This window comes from Musca vetustissima, unplaced genomic scaffold, assembly GCF_032173495.1.
Source record: "Musca vetustissima isolate MV318-11 ecotype Yass unplaced genomic scaffold, APGP_CSIRO_Mvet_v1 utg5221, whole genome shotgun sequence".
NCBI lineage: Eukaryota > Metazoa > Arthropoda > Insecta > Diptera > Muscidae > Musca > Musca vetustissima.
In genome coordinates, this window is record NW_026880300.1 from 243,691 (window position 1) to 257,085 (window position 13,395).

At 33.2% G+C, this 13,395-nt stretch overlaps 1 protein-coding gene across 1 annotated transcript in view; it reads left to right on the plus strand.

Moving 5' to 3' along the window:
- Positions 1-6,307, plus strand: part of LOC133325836 (serine-aspartate repeat-containing protein I) — a 28,492-nt gene extending 22,185 nt beyond the window's left edge. Inside the window, exons 8-12 of the mRNA XM_061534555.1 lie at positions 240-983; positions 3,941-4,262; positions 4,328-4,500; positions 4,558-5,013; positions 5,864-6,307. Of these exons, the coding sequence (XP_061390539.1) occupies positions 240-983; positions 3,941-4,262; positions 4,328-4,500; positions 4,558-5,013; positions 5,864-6,307 (2,139 nt within the window). The remainder of the gene's footprint in view (positions 1-239; positions 984-3,940; positions 4,263-4,327; positions 4,501-4,557; positions 5,014-5,863) is intronic.
- The last annotated feature ends 7,088 nt before the right edge of the window (positions 6,308-13,395 follow it).

Below are 13,395 nucleotides of genomic sequence, written 5' to 3' on the forward strand. Positions count from 1 at the left end.
GAGCAAAAATTACATTCGTTTCCCTTTCCGAGTTTTAATTATTTGTTATATGGTTTTGGTTTTTTAATCTAAAATGTCCAATCTGAAGCTTAACAGCACAATAGCACTTACTCCAACTATCCTGATCCCTAAACAAAAAAGACCCTATATTTTTAAGTTGTGGAGTTTTTTGTTAAAAACATTTCAATTTTTGAAAAAAAATAAATAAAAATAAAATTCATAAAAAATATCCTTGGAAGGTGGCCGGTGAACCCGACATAGATGGTGATGGCATACCAAATGCCCAAGATCCTGATATGGATGGTGATGGTATACCCAATCACAAAGACTATGATGTCGACGGTGATGGCATACCGGCCCATGAGGATAGCGACATCGATGGTGATGGCAAACCCAATACCATTGATGAAGACATTGATGGTGATGGTATTAACAATGAAAAAGATCACGACATTGATGGTGATGGCTTGCCAAATGATGAAGAACCTACCAGCCTCGATATCGATGGTGATGGTATACTCAATGATGATGATTCAGATATTGATGGTGATATTCTACTCAATGAAATGGATGCCGATATGGATGGTGATGGTATACCGAATACTGTGGACAAGGATATCGATGGTGATGGTATACCCAATGCTCATGATGAAGATGATCATGAACCCTCAGCTATGCAGGCAAAAGCCATTAAACGTGCCAAACGTGATTTGACTGAGGCAATCAAACAATCTGATATGGATGGTGATGGTATACCCGATGATTTGGATGAGGATAAAGATGGTGATGGAGTGCCTAACCATCAAGATGATGACATCGATGGTGATGGTATACCCAATTATCAGGATGATGATATCGATGGTGATGGTGTCCTCAATGAACATGATGTTGATCGTGATGGAGATGGTTTGCTTAACGAGGAAGATGATAGTGATGGTGAGCTTGATGATATTGAAACAAGGCCAGAAGATGAATTGCTATGGGTAAGATTGTAATGATGACAATGAAAAAAAAATGGACAAAAACTTGTTGATTTTTTTGATATCCTGATCATTCCCTTCTACTTTCACTGTAATTTATTTGCAATTAGTTCTATTACTTGATAATTATTGTTTGTTTTATTTTTAAAGTTTACAGGTTTTATAAGTTTACCTACTCATTATTAATTGGGAGTATTGAGTTGCCGACAAAAAACACATAGCATTCTCTTCACTCATTATTTTATATAAAACATTCCAAAAAACATTGAATTGTATGCCTAGCGTTGTTGTTATGGCTGCCAATATCACATTGTTGCCGATTATTAGAAACATACGTATCATTTATTACTTGATATCATTTTTTTCTTGAAGGTCGCACACAGCCGGATGATGGATTCGGAGGGAGAAGTATAGGAAGTACTTTACTTTTTCCTAAAATCTCTCTCCACTCTAAGATCTGAAATAAATTTTCTGTGTGTGACCAAGACATTTCCTTTCTGCCGATCACAGTTATTGATTTGAATATCGTTTTTTTACCTAAAATTAGTGTATTTTTTGCTAAGATCCTGGGTTATTATTATCGCAAATATCCTTTCTCAACATTCGATCGTTCCATTGCAGTTACACATATATATGATGGTGAACATTTTGATTTAATATTCTTAGAACGCTTTAATTTGCATGCCGAAAAATAAGCTTTAAATTTGATTGCAATTTAATTTTAAGTACCCGCTTATCCTAGAGTAGAAAATGTAGTTATTATCCTTGGAAATCTAAAAAAACTTTTTTTGGAAATTGTGTTAATTTTACATTGATTTTTTTTCCTTAAATATGGTTATTTTAAAAATTTGGAATACTTTTAACCTCATTAATTTTAATAATACTGACATTGTAGAAATTTGTTTAGATAGCTGGGATAGTTTGTTTGACACACCTTACACTTATATATAAAGCTTAAGATATGCTTTTGGCGCAACTTAATTCATAAAGAGATGTGTTTTTAAAAGTGGTGAATTGTTATGTTCCACCATGGGTATGACGTATGTCAACTGCTAAATGTATTGGAAACCTTAGGTTCGGCCGTGTTTAATTGTTTTTGGAGTGCGTATTTAAAATACAAATAACAGCTTATTCGATGAGAACATGGGTCAACGAACCGATATATCCTATTTTCGATCCCAAAACTCCTAACAATAGCAATAGTAATCAATATCGATATAGAATTTCATATAAACTGTATGAGATGTCCGACGAATATTTCGAGGTTTTGCAAACGTAATGACAAAGAGTCCACATTTGGGCAATACGGTGGATTAGGAAACGATTCAAAACTTTGTTAATATACTTCATATACGATCCATGCGTCTGGTGAATCGGAACCGTTACCCCTGTACAAACCAAAATTTCCAAGGAGATTTTATTACCCACTGGACACCAGGAATTCTATTTGATATTGATGGATTTTAGTAGGGAGATTTTCCACCGACATCTATGAACTAGAAAATCTAAATAACCTCCAATTCTGTCAAAAAACGCTTCTAAAACCGATTCGGGTCGTATTCAAACCATTTTCGAAATTGAACAAAATCAAAATTCTTTCGGAACATGGCGGACATAGGTTAATCCCATTAGGATTCAATCCGGTTAAGAATACATATTATGTAGTAAAAAGCGATGAACAGGGTCGTAAAATCTAATTGTGCCAAAAATTTCCAAGGAGATTTTATTACCCACTGGACACCAGGAATTCTATTTGATATTGATGGATTTTAGTAGGGAGATTTTCCACCGACATCTATGAACTAGAAAATCTAAATAACCTCCAATTCTGTCAAAAAACGCTTCTAAAACCGATTCGGGTCGTATTCAAACCATTTTCGAAATTGAACAAAATCAAAATTCTTTCGGAACATGGCGGACATAGGTTAATCGCATTAGCATTCAATCCGGTTAAGAATACATATTATGTAGTAAAAAGCGATGAACAGGGTCGTAAAATCTAATTGTGCCGACCATATGATTCCCTACACAACCACCACTGAGCTCTAAGTTTCTGCAGATTTATATTCCTATCTTGGGAAATATTTCGCGATATTTCCAATCTATTAATCGATTAGAGATCAACAGCTCCTCTGTGGAATCTTTTCTGAATCATGTTTTCCAGGAGTAAAAAATAATCCATAAGATTCAAATTTTAATATTTTACAAAAAAAAAAAAAAAAAAAATGCGTTCATTTGACCCGCTAAATATTAACCTTCATTATCATGACAGCCATTCATATTGGTTGGATAGATCGTCTTCCCTATAGAAATTTTGTTGTGCTTGCCTAATGAACAGATGACAATATCGACTCGCCAAACCGATATATGATGATCGGTATACTAAAATGTAAATCCAAGATCTATTTTTCGCAGCGTTACACAAATCTACAATACCCTTACAATATAGGTGTGTAGTATATAAAAAACGTAGACACCTACCAATATTTTGGTACAACTCCCATACCCTTTATATACATTAAAATAGTTGGTATTCATTTAAAAAATGTTAGTTTAGGGTCAATATTTTACGGCGTTACACACTCTTGAGTCCACACTAACGTATAATACCATAACATAATAGATGGGTAGGATATAATGAGGAATTACAATGGATGGTAATATACCCGTCAGTTCCCATTCCTTCATGTTGCAAATAATTTTGTCACCGAAGTCAACCTATAGAACCCTACCATTCAGAAATTCACATAATGATTCACATATAATGTAACATACTTTTAGGCTGCACGAAATAACTCACCTCCATTTCCAATCTTGAAGAATCCTTCAAATAATTAAAGAAAATTAACACAATTCCCAAAGAAATAGTACAGATTTCAAAGATTTAGTAAATATATCCCTATAAAATTATTACATATAAATTCTAATCAAAAATTATTCTTCCCTCCCGATATTATTAGGAAGGTGAAATTCCTGCTCAACGTCGTAGCCGTGATCATATCAATGAACTCCTGCAACTCGATGAACAATCGAATGCCCGTGAAAAGGCTTTGGATAATGTGGCTGAAGTCATCTTGCGTGACATTAAGCGTACCTATGAGAATGCCATTAAACCATTGGAAGTTATGTACAAATATCGTGACTTGAGTAATCGTCACTTTGGTGATCCGGAAATTTTCTCCAAACCATTGGTATTGTTTATGGGTCCATGGTCTGGTGGTAAATCATCGATTATTAACTATTTGACTGATAATGAATATACCCCGCATTCTCTGAGATCTGGTAAGTTTCGAATTGCAATTGAGTTTAGAGTCTATTTTGGTTTTCTCTTGTATATATTTTCAAAGGTGCCGAACCCTCTCCTGCCTATTTCAATATTTTGATGTGGGGCAATGAGACTGAAGTTTTGGATGGTACACAATTGGCTGCCGATTATACATTCTCGGGATTGCAGAAATTCGGTCAGGGTTTGGAGGATCGTTTGCGTGGCCTGAAAATGCCAATTAAATTGTTGGAAAAGGTAAATGTCAATTTTTAAATATTTTTAAAGAAAAATTAAAATTTGGTATTGTTGCAGGTTAACATTGTTGAAATTCCCGGTATCTTGGAAGTACGCAAACAAGTTTCCCGCCTCTTCCCCTTCAATGATGCCTGCCAATGGTTTATCGATCGTGCTGATATTATTTTCTTAGTCTATGACCCAGCCAAATTGGATGTTGGCCCCGAAACTGAGGCTATTTTGGATCAATTGAAGGGTCGTGAATATCAAACCCGTATTATTTTGAATAAGGCCGATACTGTGAAACCTGAGGAATTGTTGCGTGTTCAAAGTGCTTTGATTTGGAATATTTCACCATTGATGTCATCGGCTCAACCACCATTGGTGTACACTACCTCCTTGTGGGGTCGTCCCTACCAAGAGGGTGCTCCAGCTCGTTTGCTGTTGGCCCAAGAAAGAGCCTTTTTGCGTGATCTCCGTACTGCTGTCGATAAGAGAATTGAAAACAAAATTGCCAGTGCGCGTCGTTTTGCTGTGAGTATTGTCTTTTATTTTTCAAGGTCTATCTCAGGCCTGGATTTTTAGAAAAAATTATAATTTTTTAGAGATTTTTTTTTAAAAAATATTTTTTAGAGAATTTTTTTCAAGGCTTGGATTTTTTGAAAAATATTTTTTAGTGGATTTTTTTAAGGCGTGGCTTTTTTAAAAAATATTTTTTTGTAGAATTTTTTTTGAGGCCTGGATTTTTTAAAAAATATTTTTTAGAGAATTTTTTTGAGGCCTGGATTTTTTTAAAAAATATGTTTTTGAAGGCGTGGGTTTTTTTTGAGAGTTTCTTTATGGCGTGGATTTTTTAGATAGTTTTTTGCAAGGCGTGGTTTTTTAGAGAGTTTTTTAAAGGCGTGGATTTTTTAGAGAGTTTTTTCAAGGCGTAGATTTTTAGAGAGTTTTTTCAAGGCGTGGATTTTTAGAGAATTTATTGTAAAGGCGTGGATTTTTTAGAGAGTTTTTTTCAAGTCGTCGATTTTTAGAGAGTTTTTTAAAGGCGTGGATTTTTTAGAGAATTTTTTTAAGGCGTGGATATTTTAGAGAGTTTTTTAAAGGCGTGGATTTTTTAGAGAGTTTTTTTTCAAGACGTGGATTTTTTAGAGAGTTTTTTAAAGGCGTGGATTTTTTAGAGAGTTTTTTAAAGGCGTGGATTTAAAAAAAAAGATTTTTTTGAAGGTTTGGATTTAAAAAAAAGGATTTTTTTGAAGGCGTAGATTTTTTAGAGAGTTTTTTTTTCAAAGCGTAGTTTTTTTAGAGTGTTTTTCAAGGCGTGGATTTTTAAAAAAGAAATATTTTCGGTATATATTAATAACGTATTTCCCCCTCCACATTCCAGGTCCGCGTCCGTAATCACGCCAAAATGGTTGACTGCTATTTGAATACCTACTACAATCACAAGTCCTTGTTTGGAAACAAGAAACGTATTGCCGATACGATTATTGAAAATCCTCAAAACTATCACATCTATGAGGGTCTCTCCACATTGACAAATATCTCACGTTACGATTTACCCGATCCTGAGGTGTATCGCGATTTCTTCCGTTTGAATCCATTGTATGAATTCAAGAAGTTATCGGAGACTTGTTCATACTTCCGTGGTTGCCCTATTACCAAATTGGATGTGGCTATTGCCTACGATTTGCCCGATTTGGTTGGTAAATATAAACGTATGGCTGAGGCTGCCTTGGCAACGGTTGAACAAAAGGAAGCCGCCACAGCTGCAGGTGCTGCCATAGCGGATAAATCAGAGGCTGATAAGAATAAAAAGACTAAAAGTTGAGTTGATAGAAACAAAATAAATTAAAAACAACAACAATAAATAAAACAACCAACTAAATAACCAGAACAACAACAATATATACTTAATGATGATATAACTTTGACGAATTTACAACACCCCTTCTCCATTATTTGCCCGGTTCGCCCAACAAAAAGAAGAAGATGAAGAAGAATTAAATACAACTCTGCCAGCTAATGTGTTCTCTTGAGAGTGCGTTCTCAAAGAAAAGAGAGTGTGAGAGAGAGGATTTTGAATTAAAATAACCCTCCCTGAAAAAATATTGAGAGCCAAGTTTGTTTATTTTCCCCCCCAAGAGAGTAAGAGAGAGTTTTGAGATCCATGGGATACACTTCGGCTTTTTTGAAAAAAAAAAACATTATCACAAGAGCGAACTCAAATCAAATGAAAAGAGAAATATCAGCACCACATACCTGATAAAGGAGAGACCAGTCAAATAAAAAATCAGCAACTTTTAATTAATTTTAAATTCTAATTTCAAAACATAAAATTTACACAGAAAAAAATATCAAAACGAAATTCTTATTATTACTAACCCAAAAACCCAACTCAACAAGAAAAACTAAAATTGGAAAAAATTAAAAAAAATATATATTAAAAATTTAAAAATGAGAGAGCGATTGAAATCCTTTTAGTTTAGAAATTAACAAATAGGCACGATTTTTAATTAATAGAGCAAGAGAGTGAGATTGAAAAACTAAAAAAAAAGAAAATTATGAGAAATTACTTTGTTTCCCTCTTAGGCGCCAAACCTCTAACGATATTCAGAAACAAAAAACAACTATTTCTTCAGCTAACTAACCAGTTAACGATTAGATTTCAACTTGTTTTTCTTAGACGATTTAGACAGACTACCCATCAGACAGACAAAATAATTACTGCAGTAAACACAGACACAAGCACACCAATGAAAAAAAAACTTCACACGCACACACACTCAAACAAATTGTAGCTACAATTATTATTTAAAGCATTTAATTTATTTGTCCGTGCACGTCCTTTGGTGAGAGAAGAAAAAATCTGGGTCCCAGTTCTACAAAACAAAACCCCACACTCCGTCCGTGTTCAATGTTGTATTTTATTTTGAAATAAATCAAAGAAATTCATGTTTGGCATATTTCAAATAATTTGTTCAATTCTCCAACTTTAGAGCTTAAGATTGTAAATTTTTTTTTACTCACAGTCATAGTCCCACACTCGTTTTTCCCCTAATTTTTTGCTTGGTAAAACAGTGAAGACGTTATGCCAATCTAAGATTTTTTCGTGTGTATGTATATATGTATGTTTGTATGTATGTACGTACCTCTAATATTAGTTAAATAATTAGTTCATTCGTAGACCAAAACCAAAACAATATTTGTGCAAATACTTTAGTACTTGACAGCAACAACAATTTTTTTAGATAGTCACTATTTTTTTCTTTCTTTCGAATTTAGAAGATGTTGAGTCCAAAAACAAACAAACAATAAAACATTTTCGTGTAATTAAAGAAAACAAATTTGTAAGATTGTAATAATTTTTTGAATATAAATATGATGCGACTTAAATAAATATAAATAAATACATAAAAACAGAAAACCTAACAAAATTTGAATTTTTTTAGACGCTTCTCAAAAAGGTAAGTTATGACAAAAACTAGTATTGAAAATGTTAATAGACTTACCAGAATTTATACATCCACTATTCAATGTCTGATGTTGTTATCTGAAATTAATAATAGCAATACAATTTTGTTAATATAGAATTTATTATTTGAGAATAAAGTGTATATGAAGAATAAAGTGTATTGGAAGTTTATAAAAATCTCAAGCGTCGAATTTTATAAGTTTGTATTATCCAAGAATTGGAAACGGTTAGGTCATAGGTCTAGCTGAGTTAATTACATTACAATTTTTAAACAATATGCAGGCCACAGTTATGGGCCCAAGAAAGTCCGGTTCTAGGCAAAGAATACACATAATGTTTTTGGTTGTGATCCGTTAATATTTAAGGGATGGAATGAACCAACTTCATTAGGAAACCAGAAAGGAAAGTAGAAAAGTCGGACGGGGCCGACTTTACAGATGAATCCTGACAGACACGAATTTTTAAAGGACCTATATATATATATCGAAATCTAAACCAATTTCAACTAAACTTGCCACAAGTTATGTTATACTAACATTAGTACGTAGATATAACATTTTGTGCCGATTGATACATTTACATTAAATCGGACGAAAATATATATGGGAGCTATATCTGGACCCGTTTTAAGGAAACTTACAACACATCATTCTAGACTTAATTCATTAAGCTATGCCAAATTTCGTGCAAATCGAATGACATATAGGGACTTTGGTACATCATTTACATTAAATCGTACGAAAGTATATATGGGAGTTATATCTAAATCTGGACCGATTTTCAGGAAAATTAACACACATCATTCAAGACTAAATTCATTACGCTATGCCAAATTTCGTGCCAATCGAATGATATATAGGGACTTTGGTACACCATATACATTAAATCGAACGAAAATATATATGGGAGCTATATCTAAATCTGGACCTACTTTCAAGAAACTTAACAAACATCATTCTAGACCTACTTCATTACGCTATGGCAAATTTCGTGCAAATCGAAAGATATATAGGGCCTTTGGTACACCATTTACATTAAATCGGACGAAAATATATATGGGAGCTATATCTAAATCTGAACCGATTTTTCCCAATTTCAATAGGGTTCATCCTTGGGCCAAATAAGTGACCATAAATAAGTGATCATAAAAAAATCCACGCCTTATATAGGTCCCTGAAAATTTTTCTTTAATAAATCCACGCCTTATGTAGGTCCCTGAAAAAATATTCTTTAAAAAATCCACGCCTTATATAGGTCCCTGAAAAATATTCTTTAATAAATCCCAAAAAATATTCTTTAACAAATCCACGTCTTTTGTGGATTCCTGAAAAGATATTTTTTAAAAAACCACAAACAAAAAACCTTGTGCGGATTTAAAAAATCGTCGCTTAATGTAAGTCCCTGCAAATATTCTTAAAAAAATCCAAATTCGAATTTTTGTAAATCCATATTCTTGAACTTAAAATTTCTTATTTTATTTAACATGGACAGACAGACCGCCATGCATAAATCCACTTAAAAAGTGATTCTATGCATATTCTCAAAAGAACCATGTGTCTATCTCGTTCCCTTTTGCCTGTTACAAACATATGCACAAAGACGTAATACTCTGTACCACAATGTGGTGAAGGGTATAAACATACACGGGGAAACAAAAAATATTTAAAATAAACTTTTTATTATACCCTACACAACTATGTTGTCAGGATATTATACCATTGTGCAGCCCCAAGAGTTTGCAACGCCGTGAAATATTGTTCCTAGATCCACCTTTAAGTATACCGATCTCATATCTTGACAAGCTAAGTCGATCTAGATAAGTGTGTCCGTCCGTATGTTCATTATAATTAGTAAACATGATACAGGCCAAAGCTATGTGTTGATAAAGATCGATCAATATTTAGCGAACACACACTTTTGTGCGGAAAATGGTGAATTTTGCATTCTATGGCTTATATATTTACAACTGGAGGACATAGATCTGAGAACTTGATGGTATATCCAAAAGAAGGGATTTACCTTTAAATTGATACCAATTATATTGTTGTATATAGATAAACACAGGTGTCTACATATTATGGTATGATTAATATTAAAATTACCAGACTAGAAGGTGAAAATGACGCGGATCGCTATGTAATTATACGTGAGGTTCCGGTTATGTTCAGGGACGACACCTACAAATTTCGGTGGTGATCATATGATATTTAGAGGCCGTAGAGGCCTCTATTGTAAGCCCAACAAACTCCCGATGTTTATCCGATTGAGATGAAGCTTTGCACAGCGTACTGAAATTAGTCCAGAATGTCATGTTGTAAGTTTCGTTCAAATCGGTTAATTTTTAAATACTAGCATAGGCCCGTTACGTCGTAAGCGGATCTTATTATAGTTACACTAAATAAACTTTAATTTAGCTACACACTATAACTTAATATGGATTTATAACTTTCTAAGTATGTACTATAAACGAATAATAATTGGTCCTACATCTTCAATTAGTCACTTAGTCAGCATTTCTTTCGAACATCGGTTATATTATCATTTGTTGCCGAATTTGTCTTTACCAAGTCTATAGCATGTTCGAAGATGGGACCCATTGGTTCTGGTTACTCCCCTACAAATTGTCAAAATATTCAATATTTATAAATCCAATATCAGGCGAATGGAATGTCCGATTTGAATCAAACTTTACTTAAATTATTATCTTTACCAAGCCTTCGCTTTCCTTTGGTCCCTCCCCCAAAAGGTCAATATTATACAAACTTGTAAATTTTAGCGAATAGAATGAACGATTTCAATAACATTATATAAACCCCTTTGATAAAAACATATACCTTATATAAAGCTAAAAATAAAACCGGTGTGTAACTCCGATGATCTCCGCACTAAACATGCTGAGGGTATATATCTGTCGGCAACACCGACTGATATTTTTCAATTTTTAGTACAAATATTAGAAAAATATTTTAAAACAAAGATATTATTACAAAACAAAATGGGAAAAGCTTTATTTTCATAGAACATTTCAGAATTCTATCTTACCCTTACCAGTATACGATTTGTTTTAGTTTTACTACATATAGAAATATTTACTGCAATAAGTATTTAATAACTGGTTCCTAGTCTTACCCGTTCTACCATACAGCATATTTAGTACTTATTAGTAACTGTAAGAACAATTTAGTACGCTGGGAAAATTATATTTTTATTTTAGAAGCCACATACACGAATTCCAACTCTGCCACTTCTAATCGCTCAATACTAATGTACAATATTTAGTAGTTTCCATGTCTTTTAAACCCCATTTAATATAAAACTTTATCAATGCACTATTTTTTGCGTACAAAAGTTCCCCACAAATATTTAGTATGGTTATATTTTTTACAATTCACTGTTTACCATTTAGTACTAACTTCAAAAATATATTAATACATAGCATAGTCATTGTAATAGTGAATTCTACCGCGTTTCTGATTCTCATTGTAATTTTTATTACCGCTTTTTAGAACTAATTTTCAAAAAAATATGTTTCCCCATTTTTCTAACAACTTAAATTTCACATATTTATTTTAACTTCTTCCATTGTAATAAAATTTCATAGTTCTACTTCCAACCGTTCCGGAGTAATACAAGTTTTAGTACCACTTTAGTACTAATTTCCAAAAATATGTGTGTACAACATTCTACTAAACTACATGTCATGTTTCAGATATATATACCTATTTGTTACATTGTAATAAAATATTTAGTACATTTTAGTACCTTCAGTACTAATTTCCAAAATTTGTTCACAAATATCCCCTTCGCTTATCATTGGCAGAGCTGCATACCAAATTTAGAGTTCTACTTCCGACCGTTCGGGCGTAATATAGTATTAGTACTTTTTAGTACTAATTTCCAAAAAATATTTTTTGCACCTCATTCTATTGGTAATAGCTTGAGCTCCACACCAATTTCAGATATGAATCTTTACCGTTTCCATTCAAATGTAATGTTTAGTACTTTTTAGTACCTCTTCGTACTAAATTTCAAAATTTTTTCACACACTCCACTTGACTTATCGTAGGCAAAGCTGCATACCAAATTTCAGAAATCTATTTCCACCGTTCCGGCGTAATATAGTTTTAGTACTAATTTCCAAAATATATTTATGCACATCATTCTATTTGTAATAGCTTAAGCTACATACCATGTTTCAGATATATATCCCCACCGGTTCCATTAAAATATAATATTTAGTACTTTTTAGTTCCTTCTAGTACTAAATTCTAAACCTAGCCGTTCCCCCGTAATACAGTTTTTAGTACTTTTTAGTACGATTTAGTAAGAATTTCCAAAAACCCCGCCTTATCACACGCTTACTCACCAAACCCCACCTATATTCTAAATTTCAAGTTTCTAGCTTCAGCCGTTTTGTCTGGGCGTTAATGATCAGTCACTTATAACGCAATTCTTTTATATATATATAGATAACTCGCATATATATGTTCGTTCGTAGTACGTTCAAAAATGCGTCGTCAGGTATGATGCATCTGCTAAATATACTCATAGTGGTGAAAAGCATCATATTTTTATACCCTCCACCCTATAAAGTATATATATTCTTGATCAGGGTAAAATTCTAAGACGATCTAGTCACGTCCGTCCGTCTGTTGTAATCACGATATCTTCTGAAGGAATTGTGATAGGTCGCCAAAATTTTGCATAGAGTCTCTTGTCTGCTGGCAGGGGGAGGAGGTTAAACGCGTTTTAAAATCGATCGGATACCAAATTTCTCCACTAAAAATATAGGTTCATTTTTCGGTTAGCCCGCATATAAATGCACCCTCAATGTTCGTTATGTTGGGGTTCTTGAGAGTGTTTTTCAACCGAATTCGCTGTAATTTGGTATTTTGTAGTCGCATATGGTAACAAATATTCCTACCAAAAATTATAAATGTTCGCCCCCTTTTAGGGGTAGTTCCCATATAACCCCATTCTTATATTAAAATAGTTAGCTGATTAGTTTCGTGTGTTGGCGTTGTCCCCATGTATGCGTATTCTACGATTGTATAGTTGATAGTCGTTATTAGAAATAGTCAGTTTTACCCTACAAATTATGGATTTCTATCGTGATAAAACAACTCAAACCTGACAATAATGAAATATATCGGCCAGCATTTAGGCATCTCCCCCTTATAATTATACCTCCTGAAGGAAAGAATTGAGACACAAAACAAAAATATTGGGTTAGAAATTGACATATGTCGGTCATTAATTAGGCATAGCCCACATATAACTATAACCTCAAATATTCGCTAATTCCTACAGTATGTATTCTAACTTTGTAATCTAAATTGCAGAAGTTTGAGGATTGTATATTCTACCATGCGTTATTAGTATCAGTCCACGCATTAAAAAATTCTGAAAAATTGTATTTGGTGTACACAATGATTCACGTAAAC